The sequence below is a fragment of the Megalops cyprinoides genome, chromosome 23 (assembly GCF_013368585.1).
Source record: "Megalops cyprinoides isolate fMegCyp1 chromosome 23, fMegCyp1.pri, whole genome shotgun sequence".
Classification (NCBI taxonomy): domain Eukaryota; kingdom Metazoa; phylum Chordata; class Actinopteri; order Elopiformes; family Megalopidae; genus Megalops; species Megalops cyprinoides.
Genome location: NC_050605.1, coordinates 12,302,686 through 12,319,459, shown reverse-complemented (window position 1 = coordinate 12,319,459; position 16,774 = coordinate 12,302,686). Strand labels below are relative to the sequence as shown.

At 40.7% G+C, this 16,774-nt stretch overlaps 1 protein-coding gene across 7 annotated transcripts in view; it reads left to right on the top strand.

Moving 5' to 3' along the window:
• Nucleotides 1-16,774, top strand: part of LOC118770113 (forkhead box protein P2) — a 129,366-nt gene that overhangs the window by 44,385 nt on the left and 68,207 nt on the right. For 2 of the 7 annotated variants that reach the window (XM_036517548.1, XM_036517553.1), the window contains exons 1-2: nt 4,466-4,940; nt 15,173-15,350. The exons of 1 other annotated variant lie outside the window; for it this stretch is intronic. In XM_036517548.1, the coding sequence (XP_036373441.1) occupies nt 15,183-15,350 (168 nt within the window). In that variant the 5' untranslated portion in view covers nt 4,466-4,940; nt 15,173-15,182. Of the gene's footprint in view, nt 1-4,465; nt 4,941-6,386; nt 6,822-15,172; nt 15,351-16,774 lie in introns of those variants that run through there. 4 more of the 7 variants (XM_036517550.1, XM_036517547.1, XM_036517549.1 and 1 more) reach the window with 3 other exon arrangements.

Here is a 16,774-nt window from a genome sequence, read left to right as displayed (position 1 = left end):
GTCTTTGATTTTATCAAGTAGCCTCATTCAAATACATTTTGCAAGAAATGCACATTTAAGGGAAAGCACAGGAGGGAATTTAACCTTGAGTGTCTATCACAAACCCCTTTTTTCTGTTTCAAGTGCCTGGTCAGCTTGAACCAGTTGACTTCTGTCATTTCTTCACTTTTATATTCCTCTACTGTGTGCTTCAGTTCCCTGCCAATTGGTATTTCAGCACTCAGGGTCCTTTTAATGAGAGGGTATCATTAGAGACACGGAGAATCTACACATATAGAAACTTAAATACACCTTTTCGGTATCTGTAAATGTTGTGTGCTCTTGTATGTCTTGAGGTTTTTTAACTTGAGGTTATTAATAGATACAATGCATTTTTGGCTTTTTATTGCAACTGATATTTTGTCCTGGTGTATTAGTAGTCTACAATAAACAAATGTTATTTTCTTGATCAAATTCATCCCATTGGAGTACATGTTCTCATCAGCTGAAATTAACTGCATCATTATTATAGGTCAGTGCCTGCAGATGAAGTTGTTTTTTTTTACTTCCTTTTTTTAAGTCAGTCAATGAAGTCTGGGCACTGCCAGAGGTGATTGTTAGTAAATTACTACAGGGCCCTCTTAACTGTGGTCAGCTTTGAAAAACAGAGGCTTTAGACAGCTATAATGATAATAATGATGATGATGATGATGATAATGATGATGATGATTACTTAAATTCTGTTGAAGTCGAGACCATCCACAGACATTATGCAAACTCCAATCAGATTTGTTTTCATGATATTTTGTTTCCCTGTTGCCTATGCATTTTCCTACTCTTCAGCATAGGAATTGAAGGCGTGGCACAGTATCATCTTGCCTACAGTACTCACTCATCTGATGTAGTGACATTTTAAGGTGGGGCACTTTAGTTCTTATCTGCATTAGGTAAGGCGGCCAGTGTTTGCCGAAGTTGTTTGCCTGCAATCTGCTATATGAAGTCCCTGTAACAAAAGTGTCATGCATCTCTGTATCTACATACACTGTAGGCTGGGGTCTTTCTCATTTCTCATCTGTTTCTCGCTGAGATATGCAACAGGTCAGCGTTTGTATTCAGCCATCTTTGTGGTGTAATTCTTTGTCATAGTCTTGATTATTTCATCTCCTCATTATGTTTTTTTTTCTTTTTAATTTTTGCAATGACTGTTTAGATGCTGTCTTGGTCAGGTCTCTCTGACCAAAAATATTTTTCTTTTTTATCTCTATATTCTAGGGAATTGAAAACAAACAAATAAATAAACAGTCTAGAATGAGATTTACTTTCACTCATAGAAAAGTACTGTGTACTGTATAGGTGTCTTTTTAGGGGATTGTCAGCATGTCACATCTGTGCTCGTACAGAGGTTGTTTGCGTGTAGAGTAACCATTTACATCCTTTATGTGATATAAGTTATAGCCATTTTCATTACATAATTGTGTGAAATTCGGTGTAATGAGCTGTTAACAGCCCCATGTTGTCCTTGAGAACTGTGTTCAGTGTATTCAGTGCTTAACTCAACATTTATTAGATATATAGTAGTGTGGATTTGTGTAGATGACTCGGATTTCTGGATAGCTTAATCCTCTTAGGAAAAAGGTCTCCTCAAATGTGTTCTGCGATACGATCTGGGTAACACTGCTGAGTGTTGTCTGAGGCTCCTCGTGGTGTGCGCTTGATGATATTTTGCTATGAATTTGTGCTGGTTTATTTCCAGCTGGACCTCAGGGTTGGGTGGTTCCCTGTGATTGGTTTATTTGGTCTGTTGATATTGAGCCAAGCAAACACTCATTCAGGGATGTCCTGTTGGGCGCTGAGCCAGGGCTACGAGTGGAAGTCACATGCGCGACCACTGGGGTAGGAATCGCAGAAATGCACACCGGCCTACAATCATTACCTCCATTATGCTGACGTTTTTGTCAATATATAACCACAGGACACCAAATTTGAGTTTGTAGTGGGTTGTTCTGTAACGTTTTTGTTGCCAATGTATATGTATATGTTTTCTGTTTTTTTTTTTTTTTTTTTTTTTTGCAGCATTGTTCAGTTTGGAAAGTAACTGCTTCACATGTGATTCATGAGAGATTAAGGAACATTTAATGGCTGTTGCTAATATTAAACTGTGCTTCGCCTCTATATCCAGCTTCTTTGCACCCAATAAAAGATCTATGCAAATGCATTTGGACATCATCATAGGCTACTTAATAGGGATTTCATTAGGCACTTTCTGAGCATGGCAGAGGAAAGTTGCCATGGATACTACTCAAGTGCAGTCTGCAAAATGTTTATTAGCTTATTATTTAATCAGTGCATTATAATTGTCCATTTTGGGTTCTATTGATCTTGTGCTGAAAATATAATTGGCAGAGGGGGGAGTAGATTAATGACAGAGGTGTCACTTACCTGTGATGTGTATGTGTGTCTGTGCGTGTGTGTGTGTTTTTGTAAGAGCTGTTGTGTATTGTGTTTTTTGGAAGACTGGGATCTTGCATTCAGACCCTGAAGGTTACACACGTCACAACTTGTCTGTCAATTTCCCTGTGATGCATGAACACCACGCAGCTCACCTGTAATTAAGCATTGTGTTTTATCTTTGTGCTGGCATTAGCATTTTTAATGTCAAGATATTGCATTTTTTTGAGAATTGGATTTAGGAAGTCTGAGGAAAGACACACATGTGAGAAGAGATCAAGAAGCACAGCACTGACCGCAGTGTCTGTTCTGATATTCATTTTTATTGAGAGTAAATTTAACAGCACGGTGGAGGTTGTTGCTTTTGTCTGACCTGCAGGGGGAGGGAGAACGGGGGTGGGGGGGTGGGGGGAGCTGTGCAGTGGAGTGGATAACTCGCCACACAAAGTGAACAGCTTTGACGCCCGTGGCAGGCGCAGCCGCGGCCGTAACAAATAAAACTCTCAGTCAGTGCACACAAACTACAGGCCCCTCCGTCCTCCCGGGTCAGGCGGCGGACGCCCATTCAGCAGCAGATCCGTGTCAAACAAAAGTATTTTCCGTCTCCATATGTTTCCGCGTCTCGCGTGCTCGGCGGTCCCCCCGCGCTGACGACGCGCTGACACAGCCTGGTGGCGGAGGCGGTAATAGCCGCGGAGCCCCGGTCTGCCGCGCGGAGCGGCGTGGAGGAGCGCAAACGCGAAGACGGGCTCTTGACGCTGTCTGCTGGCCCAGGGCTGTCCGCTTTGTGTCTGCTTTAATTGAAAATTAATAGTTAGAGGGTTGCTATGGAAATTATACCATTGCTTGCAGACAGAAACCTGCACCCCCCCCACCCCCCCTCCTTTTTTTTGCTTCTGCACAGAGACACTGGTGGTATTGTTTGTCCTCATTGACCTTGGCTGTACAAAGCCCTGCAGAAAAAAAAAAAAAAAACAGGCCCAGAAATCAGCAGGAGTAACGGATGAGCAGGCGTCTCGCTGATGTGCTGGAGCCCGAGCTGGGCCACTCCACCCTTTCCCTTTGACTTTATGACTTCAGCTCAAAAATTAAAGTTCATCAAATGATAGGTTGAAGACAAGGAAAATTATACAAGAAAGGCCGTTCAGTCCATGTAGTAACAGCCCCTGTAGCCTGTCTTTTAGATTTGTAAACGGTGGTAATAATATTAACTGATGTTAAAAATGCATTGTTGATGGCACAGGTCTTGTTACATGTTTATGGGTTACATGTTTAGATGTATTCTTAATCCTGAACTTGTTTTCCTGTCACTCATTTTATTGCAACTCATTTCCTGCAACAGAGGAAAGCATAATAGTATGTTTTCCACCCTTATACTTACTGTAAATTGATTTCATGTCTGGCTCAGTGTTTATTTGAGAAACATGCAACAAGCCTCTCAAGTAATGCCTGGTACTGCAGTGTGAACAGTACAGCCCTGAGGATTGAAAGTGAAACGCAGAATTGCTGTAATTACTTACCCAAAGTGTGTGCTTTAGGAGCTATTAGGCACAGCTGCTGTAGGTGGCTGCTCCTTGTAACTTCCCCGCCTCTTTGTTTGGTGTCTGGGTTTGTCACAACATGCAAGGACCCATAACTTTAGCTAAGTGAAAGTCAGGCAAATAAGAAGAGAGTGACAGCAATGTTTCTGATTCCAGATCTCTACGTGGTAATGATATCATGCAGTTGAAATATGCTCCAGTGGACCTGGTCGATAATGTCCTAGTCAGAGCCTGTTTAATCATGCCAGCACATAGCTTGGAGGCTGTGAATTCAAGTGGCCTTAGCCTGAGTTGGTGGCTGTATCTTTGACTAAATAAATCTGTCATGTCTGCCTTGGGTGGGACTCGGAGAGGAGGAAAGTTCTTTCCCATGATACTGCACATATATGCTTGTGTGTGTGTGTGTGTATGCATGCTTCCTATGAGTGTGTATGTGTAAATAAAAAAATGCATTGTGTTTATGTGTTGAGTCAAAACACATTTAAAATGTAACACACACACACACACACATACACACACAGAGGCATTTCTGTATTTGTGTGTACGTGTTGGGAGCTGACGAGTTGTACTTATCCTTTTGTAGTCAGGAGGCTCCCTCCTTTTATTCCAGCGGTGTCTACACAAACACAGCCAGGCTAGCCACAGTATTAAATCTTCCAACGCCATGTGGTTTTGTGAGCTGGTAGCAGATGGACTTTCTTTTGCATCTGCTGTGTACAGACTTGGCTTTGTACTCTTTTCCTGGGGGACACAAAGTCTTTCTTCCCTGCTAGTTGATTCCTGTTTTGTGAAGCAGCTAAGAAAAAACGTCTGTGGCAGGCTGAAAATTTCACAAAGGATTGACAAACACCATTAGCTGAAAATGTTCCATTTAATAGCCAGTGTGTATTGTTTACAGTATGGCGAATCTCTTAAAGAATCACCCTCAGAAAATGCACGCAGAGGAGATGGGGCTCTGTGCTTCTAATTAAGGTTAGTAATTGATGGAATTGTGTGTTCAGAAGAGTGCAACGTGATTAACATCTGTTAAGGCAAATTGTCATTGTTAAGTGGCTTGAAGTAAATTGAAGATTTTTTTTTTCCCTGTGTTTTCTCTGATGCTGGGGGGGTCATGAAATGCTTGTCTGGTTTGCTTGTTATTATTATTATTTTTTTTTCATTCCAATACTTTTTTGAGTGTCAGCAGACACATAGTATATTATTGCAAGCTTGCCCTAATAAGGGAAGCACGAAGCATATTTATCAGAGACTTGAAAGCTGACAAGAGGGCTGAGGGATTGCGACTGGTGTTTTCCTGAGAAATCGAAGCACTTAGTTTGGGGAGACTGTGGCGCGCACGCCGGCTCATTCCTGAACCTTTGTCACCCCTCACGTCGCCGCATCAGAGACAGACCCCGGCGATTAAACGCTGATTTTTTTTTGTGTGTATGATTGTCCTTGGGTGCCAAAACAATCAGAGAGCTGCTTGATTTGTTTTAATTACCAGCGCAAAATGCCATCAGTCTGGGACGTGATCGGGCAGAGGTGTGCTCTCTGCAGTGTAAATACTGCTAGAAATAGTTCCTTAATAATGGCTTTGACAGTTAGCTAGCTCCAGAGTTTTTTTTTCCCCCTCTCTAATGCTGTTTTCTACCAGTGGCATATTTTTGATGCACATTAATGCTTTAAGGCTTCTAAGAATATCTTCAAATGACTGTTACGTTGTGGACTGGTTTCCTCTGTCATTGTGTAAAAGGTAGGTTACTTTTTCTCTGTTTTTGTACTTCATGGAGAAACATGAAGAGAATGCTTGTCTCTGTGTCTGTGCTGTGTGGCGTAATAGCTGCTTTTTTGTAATGGTTAGACAAATCTGATTACTTGTTTCTAGGAACTCTAGTCATTCATAGAGTGCCATTCAGAGACCGCAATCTGCCGCTTGCTCTAGCTACTAATGTCATTCAGACTCCCCTTTTTGCACAGAGAGAGAGCGAGAGAGAGGAATAAAAACGAGCAGAAATACCTTTCTTTTGGGAGAATGACTGGATGTTCCCCTCCCGCTTTTTTCCGTGGAGAGCAGCCGGTCCCGCTGTGTTTGTAAATCCCCTTGGTGTGAGTCAGGATGCAAGTTTCTGCGGCGGGGAGTTGGGAGCGCGCGTACGGCTGTCTGAGTGCTGCAGCGAGCAGCAGATGTTTATTTTGAGCGGACGGAGACGGGAAAGTCATCTGGCAGGCTCAGGCAGCAGACACGAGAGGAGATTGAACTCGCGTCCCCGGTAGAAGTCCCGACCGTACGAACATGCGTAGCCCGCACGCTTAAAATTAAAAAAAAAAGAAAGAAAAAAAGGAAAAAGAGTCCGATTTTGAAGGTCGTTTTCAGATCAGAGACCACAGAATAACTGTAATGTATTTCAGGCAGTAAAAATGGGAATGAAATGATAAGTAGTGTTTTCAAATAATTGCATTATATTTCATCAGATTGGTATGATAGTCTAATTATTTCTAGTATGTCAGGAGAAAAGGCAGGCTGTCTGGGCTATAAATTTCCATTTTCTGCACTTTTCACTCTGTCTGCCTGAGAAGGCAGTCTCCCAGCCTGAGATCCTATTGGGCCCGTCCTGGGGCTGCAGTAATTGCCCGATGACAACCGAAAATGATAGAATAATTGTCAGGAGAGACGCTTTTAATGGGCAAGGTGATTTAAGTATGCATGAACAAGCTACGAGGGGAGAAGAGCTTGTTTATGATGCAAGCCACTATAAACACAGTTGGAGTGATGACACAGATAGCAGCACTTTTCCCAGTGACATGAGCACGCTCTCACTGCAAACACCAACAGCTTTTTCCTCTGGCCAGAGTGACACTCTTCACCTTCAGGTAATAAACCCAAAAATTCTATCCATCCATTTTCATCTTCGGTCCGTGTTAATGTCACTTTTTATTGCTGGCTGAGAACGTTTTTTTTTTTTTTGCTGTGCATGGTAAATGGACTGCATTTATCAGATGGCTAATTACTCCAAATAATGGCAACAGTAACAATGGTGCATATGTAAAGGTACATGTTGATTGTCTTTTTGTTTGGGATTTTTTTTTAACATTAGGTGTCTAGAGCTTTGGAACAGATGCAGTGTACACATGCTAATAAGCAAATCGCTGATAATTAAAGTCAAGAAGTGAAACTAATATGTTTTAAGAGTACTTTACAGTCTAGTGGTTATAAAAAAGAGGACAGCTATTATGTTTCTTTTATAAGCTAATGGTAATAAAGTATTAATGAGTTGCAGATATCTGTTTTACTAGCGCGAGCCTTTATTTGAAGGAGTTATTTAGATTTTGCAGTGATCCATAACTTTATAGAGCATATCCCCATTTCAATATAAGAGGTCAGTAAAATTAAATGTGGTGAAATACTAATAATCTTTATCAAAGATGGGTGGATAATTTGTTTATTTCATTATTCATGAAGGCTGGTATAGCATGGTATTCGGCTATTGTGGGCATATTATTAACATTTCATAGGGATTTGTGCTGGAATGTGGAATGCTGCTTCTTCATAATTTAATACGCCTATGCATAATGAGCTTTGTGATTAGTTGATATAGAGAATTGGCCCAACTCTATTCTGAAAGCAGATAATTTACATTGTTCTCTAGAGTCTGGAATATAATAGGTTCTTTAGTGCAATGAAATTAAATGCTACATATTTTAAATTTCAGCTTACAAATCCCCTCGGCAATATTCTGTTTTGAACTTGTGTTTTTTTTTTTTGTTTGTTTGTTTCCTTCGAAAACAATGTATTTTAAAATTGTTCCTAAAGCACATATTTACCTAGATGTTTTATTTGTGGTGTACAAGCCAATTAACACTGTTCATTAGCAGAATTGGGTATTTGTTTTAAAGTTTAACCAATCACTTTGATATGCTAATTATGATGTAATTTAATTTAAGTCCTGTAATGATGATGCCGTTATTATCAACATAAATGATGCAGTTAAGCAGGGGAGTCTCATTTGCATATGCTTGAAGCAAGTTGAATTAGGCGACTTCAGTATCAGTGCGCTTTAATTTTCCACCTCTGTTCCCAGTAGCCCTGTGGGTTTTCCGGGCTGTCGTTTGCTATTGATGATCAGCACTTTTATCTTTTTTTATGACAAAAAGGGTGCAAACTGATTACTAGAACAGTAAAACTGAAAATTAAATAATTGAAATATGAGACTATTAAAAAATGCAAATGATTTCCTCAACAGTCATATCAAACATTAAGTGAAGTCTTGGAGAAGCGATTGATTTTTAGTTGTTATGCTATCCGGGGGAATTTTTTTTTTTTTTTTGCTTCACAACCCTCTCGAATCGTACGTTGCCACTTCAAGGTGTTCCTTTGTCGGCGAGCTTTTAAAAATCATTTTGACTGTTTGGAATCATCTGTGGCTTGCACATTGTTCCGTTGTTGAACGTTTCATTCTGTAGCATCGGCCCGTTCAGCAGTGCTCCTGGATTTTAAATGATTTTCAGAACTGGAGGAATAAAGAAAAAAAGAAACGATAGTTTTAAATGGAGTTAAAAAAAAATAAGAGGGAAAAAACTACATGGTTGGTCTGCGACTAAGCCAGTGTTAAAGACTGCCCATTATCTATTTTGTAGAGGGTTAGACTTGGGTAATTTTCCTCTAGAAAGATTATTTTTCTTCTGACCAATTTCTCCTGTTATGCCCTAATTGGTTACATAAATCTTGTCTAGTATGAATGAGAAATGTTTCGGTGTTGTCAAGTGTAATCTTCACCCTTATTTACCAATTCATTAAGATCTATTGATGCAGGACTGGTGAGAGGGAATGACAACATAAATCAGGCCTCCAACATAATGACCCTAATCAGCTAGAAATAACTGGAACCGTCATGATGAGCTATGTCTCTGTATTACTTTGGCAGGATCCTTCCGCTGCTGAGGTTTGTGTCTGCCTCGATCATTAACTTTACGTTCACTCACCTTCCTCCAAAGAACTTGTAGCACCTCTTGTTAGTGTTAGGAAGTCCATCTCCAAAGCATTTTAATCTATAAGAGCACAAAGAGCAAGTGTCACGACAGATAATTGCATCAGAACAATGAATTGTAAAATGAAATATACATTTGAGGCAGATAAATCGTCAGAGAGATAGATTTGAAAAAAAAAATAAAAAGAAACAAAACAGATTTCTGAAAGCTCTTGCTTCAAATGTGCCTCCTCGTTGAAATGATGGGACCAGACAATGGTGCCTCCTTTTTTATAGGTCAATTACCCCAGATTAGGTGGGCTGAATAAATTAAAGAAATTAATGAAAACGTGAACAAAAGGCGAAGCACTCGCTGCTGAAATTTTGTCACTGACTACTCGCCCATTATTGTATCCATTCCTCAATGAAGGTAGCACTTGATGTCTGAAATTTTAATTATATGAGATGAACTGAAGAGGGGAACACACCTACAGGAGAGAGACAAAGATTCTCCAGAGGAGGGTATTGTGGCTCACTGCCGCACAGGCTTACCTACCTGCATTTGTACTGTACGCACTCTCGTTATGAAGAAATAGGAATCTCAGCCTCCCCGCTTGACCTCTTTTTTTTCCCCATTTTTTTTATTTTATTTATTTTTATTTTATTTTTTAATTTTAATGTAGATTGTCCCTGTGGCCCTGCTGTAGTTAAAATTTATTACAGTTTTCCTTGATGAAAAACTTCATCCTGCTCTATGCTGTACTTCAGTTGCCATTATTTTTAATATCTCAATATCATTTTCAATCTATTTTATCTTTTTAAATCTAGCGTTATGTGTTTGTAGTTGAGGTATCAGTACTATTTATCCACACCATTTCCTGGAATGCAAAAAAGAGACTGTAGATAGTGTTAACTGATAGCATGTCCCTTAGATTTGCTAATTCTTATTACTAACCACTGAAAAATATGTAGTTGTGATGAGTGTGTTTCCAAAATGTTCCTTTGTGGAGATAAAATTGCCTATGAAAATTCATAGTAAGTCATATGTTAAATACACACACGCACATGCACACACGCGCGCGCACACACACACACGCACGCACACACACAGACACACACACACACGCTCATGCACACAGACACATACAGAATATTTAAATATGAATAGACCTTAATCAGCAGAGGCTACAATGAAAAATGTTTAACTGAATCTGTGAGACATGAAAATGTTATTGACTGAATATCACAAACCATTATTTATTATCAACTGAAATCCTGAATCAAACTGTGATGGTGTGTTTTCATGTTTTTTTTCTTTAAATCTTGTACCAATTGTGTGGTAAATACCAGAATTTCATAATGTTAATCCTAGAAAGTGGAACGTGAAAGAGTCACTGTATTATTCATCCCCTTTAATTTTTCCTCCTGATTTTTAAAATGTGATTTTTCCCTAAAGCAGTTCCTTGTGAATTACTTTGAAATGCCTCTATCTAAAGAAAAACTATTACTATTATACACAGGTTATGAAAGGGTTATTAATGTTTTTATGACTTCCCTTCAGAGCCAAAAGGAAGCTTTTTATTGTGAAGGAGGTCTGTTTGGCATGCCCATAGTTAATCTTCAGAAGTGTTCTGTGTAAAGCACTGCTTTAGAAGTGCCATTTTCATAATTTCTGCCACACTGTGAAATGCTCTGCCTTATATCTTTGCATTTCACTGAGGTCCATGGACGTGTGTCTGCGAATGACACCATTTGTACAAACAGCCCTCTGAAAAATATTGGATTGGAGGTATATAACCGTAGGATGAAGTCAAGTTCAATGTAAAGTTGAAATATACTTTTTTCCCTTCAACTGGAGATTTCATTAACATTTTCAGTATGTGTGCGCACACGGCCTTCACTGTTTTAACACTTTCTTTCATTTCTGGCATTTTGATTTATTAGGCAATCTAAAGTATTAAAGATTTCAGCATACTTGGCACGGTACCTCTTTATTTTGAAAGCATTGTACCCCATGTCAATGATGAATTAATTTCACTGGAGCACAGAAGTTGTGATTATTTCAATAATAACCCCATCCAAACTTAAAGGTCTGAGCCAAGTGAAGAGGCAAATGGACTATAAAATGTAATTAAAATTTTAAAACAATACATGAATTCCAGCTGTTTGCGCTATGATCTGATAAGGTGAATAATTTGTGGATCACAGATTATTTGGGATAATTTATAATACGTTTTTTTTTAACACTTCCTCTGTCATTCTGTGTGGAATAGTTTTATTGTAGCTGAAGTTGAGAAGTGTCATTTGGTGTTGAGTCATGACATTGAATCTTAAGGGAAGGGCCAGCATCAGTCCAAGTTGAGTAGTTCCAGTTGAGAACATGTCTTTATATTGTCAAAAGTGGGTCCTCTCTTAGGTCTGTGGCACTTCCAGTGTTCCTGCGGCTCCAAGTGTAACTTTACGCATCCGAATGCCCGCTCAGGAGGATATTTCCAGCATACCAGACTCGAGCAGGCTCACGTCTGCAGCTGATTAAGATGGAGTGATGTTAGCGAAGGAGGGGGCTGCGCCGGGGGGTGAACGCAGAAAATAGAGGGAAGGTCTGTCTTGTTCACACGTGAGGAGACAAGTGTGCGAAACATCTGGACTGCAAGTGCCTCTTCCTTGCTTGCAAAGCCCTGCCCGCCGACGTTCTCCAGCCTGGCGCGTCTCATCCCCAAACGAGCGCGGGGCCCTGCGTGCGTCCTTGGGATTGCGTCTTCCGTTCCTTAATCTAGCGAGGCGAGCCGCCGGGTCCCCGCTGATGGCGACAGCAGATCCGCGTGATCCGCGGATAAGATTAAAAAGCAAACATTAAGTCACTTTGGGGGGAAATAAAACGTACGCCTCTCCTTACAAATGTGTGACAAAAGGAAGAGATAATTCTTGAGAATAGCGAGGGCAGTCTTCTCTGTGATTATTATTTCTGGCAGAAGGTGGAGTAATATTTTTTAAGATGTCTCCCACTCTTCCTTAGGCCACTGAGGTGACCCATGCACTTGATTAACAGTGGGAAGAGATGGTGGGAAAAGATCATTTTTGTTTCCACCTCTGTGCTGTTACACGCAGGATTCTCCAGCAGCTGCAAGACTATGATTTCGCTGGAGCTTCAGGTGTATTCCATAGAATTTGCACAGAAGGACTGTAGTGACAATAACAGACAGCCATACACTAATTTATGTAATCAGTGGTTGGGCAGGCTTTATTCAAAGATAATGGCTGCGAGAAATGGCCTGAATTGGCGCCTGTGTTTAATGCTGGATTACAGCAATTTGAAACATGTCAAACACATGGTGAACGCCTCATGCTTCACTCACTGTTGCGGAAACCTGAACAGCCACCATCCATTATACCCCAGGTAACAACACAATTCAGCAAGTAAATATTGTTACACCCAGTAACCTTGCAGTCCAGCTTGTTTAAGGAGAAAAAAGCGCTATCTGGTGCAGACTGTTCCAGTGACAGTCCGGTGCTTCCAAGAAGTGTGAAGAGGAAGACTTCCTAAAGACACATGTTCACTGGAAACAGTGGTCTGTCTGTGTGCTTTTCTGTCAGTGCAGCTGACTGAGTGTTTGCATTGGGGACTAAAACTCAAGACTGTCACCACAGTGGAGCTCAAATTCTGTCCAGCTGACTTTGCGGCTGAACACTGGAGCTAGCTATCCCTGCGTTTATGAGGCAGTGGGGGGTTTATCTTAATTATTTCTTCAAAGGTAGATCTGAGTGTTGCAAATAGTTAATTAAAACGGATTGTTGGTGTCATTAACGCTGAAACACGGTCTCGGTTCTCAGAATACGGGAGATGTGTGTGTTATGATTTCAGCTGAGGTACACACTCAGGCTTCTGGGGGGGGTTTGAAAGGCTACACATAAACTAAAATAAATAATTAAAATAGCAACATAAGTAGTTGTGATGCTGTATTTATATTTCTTAAAATCATTGAAACCCTTTTCCTGCAGTCAGTTTGCACTTTATAACAGCTGGTGGAGAGCAGGTGGTGTGAAAGAGATGTATTTCTTCTGTAGTGCTACAGTATTCCAGTTGCTGCTGGTATAAAACAGCCCCATGGTGACCTTGGTTTGTTTCCTTTCTTTTTAAGACTTACACTTAAGTATCAGTCCTGCTTATGTGTGTAACTTTGTCTGTAGTAAAAATACATTTAGTCCTTAAGGGTGTTTTTTTAACTTTCTCTGACGAAATGTAATGGCTTCGAGTTGTAGTTTACAGTTTTAAAGTAGATTTTTAAAATGGGATTCATTACACTCACCTGTTAGTTAAAGATCGTTTTTTTTTTTTTTACATAAATCTTCAAAGTTTTCAGCACACTGGTTGTTAATACCCCATTAGAAATTTCATATAACTAGTAAAGGCAATCAGACCCTCTTTCTCTGAATATTTTAAACATTGGCCATGTAAAATTTATACCTAATTTGAATACTTATTTGCCGTCTGCTCTCAGCCCCAGCTTTGTATTCATCTGGTGAGATTCATCACCGGTTGTCACTCTTGTTATTTGTGTTCTCCTTTCTCAGTTACTGCTCAATGCAGTGCATAGCAAGGAGTATTTGTTCATAAACACATCTGGTTCAGCAGCTATTTACTGTAGCCTGGGCAGCTGTCACCCTCTGTGTAACTTAACTCTTGTTTGTTTTACTTATATCCTGTTTATTCTTTCTGTGAACATCCTTGAAGTCTCTATCAGGAATTTGTTCTTGTCTGAGAAGTCTCCCACGTGTTTTTTTTTTTTTTTTTTACAAGTGCGAATTGAAAAGGCGTTCGCTGCTTTCGAAACCAGCCATGTATTACAGATCACTTTGTTGTGTGAAGCATTTGATGATCACAATTATTTCAGTCCAAAGCTGTCATGGTACAGTATGCTCTAATTCAATGCTGGAAATGAATTACTGATCCACAGCATGTGACAAAATTGATGTATTTAGCCTTAGGAGGCAATGATATCAAAGCACCAATAAAACAGTATATCCTTCCCTCAAATATAAATTATTTTTCACAAACACAAGATATGAAAATATTACTTGGGATATATATATATGTATTTTTGCCTGATATGTATAATTGTAGGGTTGGAACAAATAGCCATGGCAATAGAGAAGGAGTTTTTTATTATGGATGGATTGCACACCTTGAAATAGCATTTGTTGGGTCAGAGTAGTTTTTTTATTTATTGCGAGGATTTCATCTGATCTTGGCAGGACTCCTCATTTCTCTCCTGAAAGTACAGTGCATTTATGCAGGGAAAATGATAAAACATTTATTACTGTAGAGGAGGTAATATGCATAATTGATGCTGTTTTTAGCACAATCATTAGTGATATTTTTTGATAGATTTTTATTTTCCAGCTTTCATATCTAGTACATGCCAGGAAAATTAATTTTATATCTTTCATTTATCTGCCTGTGTTAAAATTGAGGTTTAAGTCATCTTCAGCAGAACAGTTTGATTGCAGCACACACAGTAGCTTAATTATGTCCCAGGAAGGACAGTGTTTAATGTTTTAAATGTCACAAAATAAATGAATATCTGTGGTTTGATTAGAAAACTGGCCAATATGTGACATATGAGCTTTTGCTTTAGAAGCCTCTGAGGCAAATTTTATTTAGCCACAGAAAAGGGGGAAGCCCATTATATCATTTATCACCCGATGATACCATATGATTTGTAATTCCCTTACAAAATTTTAATTTTGCATGATTAGCTGTGCATCATTAAACAACTCCTTTTGCATGAGACGTGCTGTAAAATTCTGACAGAATCAAGACAGGGAATATTTTAAGTGAGGCTATATACCTTCCCAGGATTGCCAAAGCGTGATGGTATATTAAATTTGTGTGTGTGTGTGTGTGAGCACATGTCTATGTGTGTACGTGCCTTTCCTTGAAACTATTTTACAGTAAAACCCACAAACGATTTGCTGTTGTCTTTACACACACATACACACATGCCTCATGGCACATTCATAGCTTAAATTAAAAAAAAAATGTTATATGCATTTAGATTTTAGCAGCAAAATGCACAACCTGCACACCTATGTTGCACCACATCTATATTGTTTCATATATTCAATGAATACATAATGTCTCTTGCATTTCTCCCCTCCTCCCCTTAATGCTTTAATTTGCAGAAAGGGAGCATCTTAATAATGGGAGTGTAAAAGGTATAACAGGAGCATTAATTGATGCCTCTTAATCACTTCTAGGTTTTAAGTCATGATGCAGGAATCCGCGACCGAGACAATAAGCAACAGTTCAATGAGTCAAAATGGAATGAGCAGTCTAAGCAGCCAATTAGATGCTGGCACTAGAGATGGAAGATCAAGTGGTGACACCAGCAGTGAAGTAAGCACAGTCGAGCTGCTGCATCTGCAACAACAGCAGGTAAGTTGTGTTTTCCATAGAACCTCACTGGCGTTACGGGTTCAAGACAACAAAAGGCAGGGATCAAGGGAAGTCTTTTTTTTTTTTTTTGAAATGCCTTGTGTAGGATGAACAATAGCACAAAGCTTTCTTTTATGGGTATTGTTTGGCTCATTAATATGCTTGTTTGTTTATGGTGAGGAGACGCTTTTGTGTTGTTGCTCACGTTGTTAAGCTTGCTGAGGGAGTTGTGCGTGAGGGCGGCTTCGCAGGGAGGGGATGTTTTCTCGCGCCGCCGGGTTTGTGTGGTCCTGGATTTTTGCCGGTTGTTTGTGCGTTGTGCACGCTGCGGCCGAGGCTGTGTGTGAGCCGGGCTGGGGAGCCGGCTTGTTTGTGCTGCGAGCTGCCATACCCCGTTCTCCACCAGAGGGCCATGTAACGTGATCATAAAACGTCCTCTTCCAAATTACCGGGAGGCAAACCTTTGACCGGGAAAGACTTAAAAAGGAGCTAATTAAAGATTCTAATGAAGTGGAAATCTGCATACTGTGTGTGTGTGTGTGTGTGTGTGTGTGTGTGTGTGTGTGCGCGTGTGTGTGTGTGTGTGTCTGCTTGCATCTGAGCCTTTTTGGGGTAAGAGACATAAGTTTTAGATTTTTTTCCCCTTCAGATATTTTCATGTAGGTCTAATTGTACAAATAGCTTTTTTTGAGTGTTTTTTGTATTCCACTCCTCTGTCGTTTGTTAATCAACTGGGCATTTCTGAAAAAGGGACTCAATCTGTATTTACCAAGCAGGCAGAGAAGTAGCTGATTTGTTTTGAGAGTTGTGGTATGATAATGGTTGGATTGTGGGGGGGAGGGGGGCGTTGTGGGGGGGTTGGGGCCAGGGTGCCCCTGACCCGTGATTGAGCGAGTGATGAGTGTGACAGTCCCCCCAGCCCCCGCGCGCTAAAAGAGCAGCGCTGAAGGGGTGGAGGAGGGCAGCGATGCGCGTGTGTCTGCTGCTGGGGCCAGCTGAAGCCCTGCAGGAGGAGGGGAGCAGTGTTCTAGAATGAAGCTGGCCCCCCAGGCCACCCTGGCCACCCCCCCCCCCCCCCAGCCCCCCCTGAGCTGAATTTCGGGGAGTAGGGGAGGGAAGGAGAGTGTGTGGTGGGGTGGGGGGTGGGGGTGGGGGGATGGGAGTGGGGGGGGGGGGGGATCTGGGGCTTCATCATTACAACACCATCACAGCACCATCACAGAAGCGCTGGTGCTTAACCCTCCATTCATCATCACACATCTGCTCTCTCCCAGCAGTCTGCCCGCACGCTCTCCCTCGCTCTTCACTGCACTCTTTCACTTTGGAACCTGTCCTGTTGTGGGCTGCCTCTGTCTCAGCCTGGGTTATCACACTGCTGCATGAGATTGTGAGGAGGAGCTGTGATTTTTCCAAGTCCATGTTAG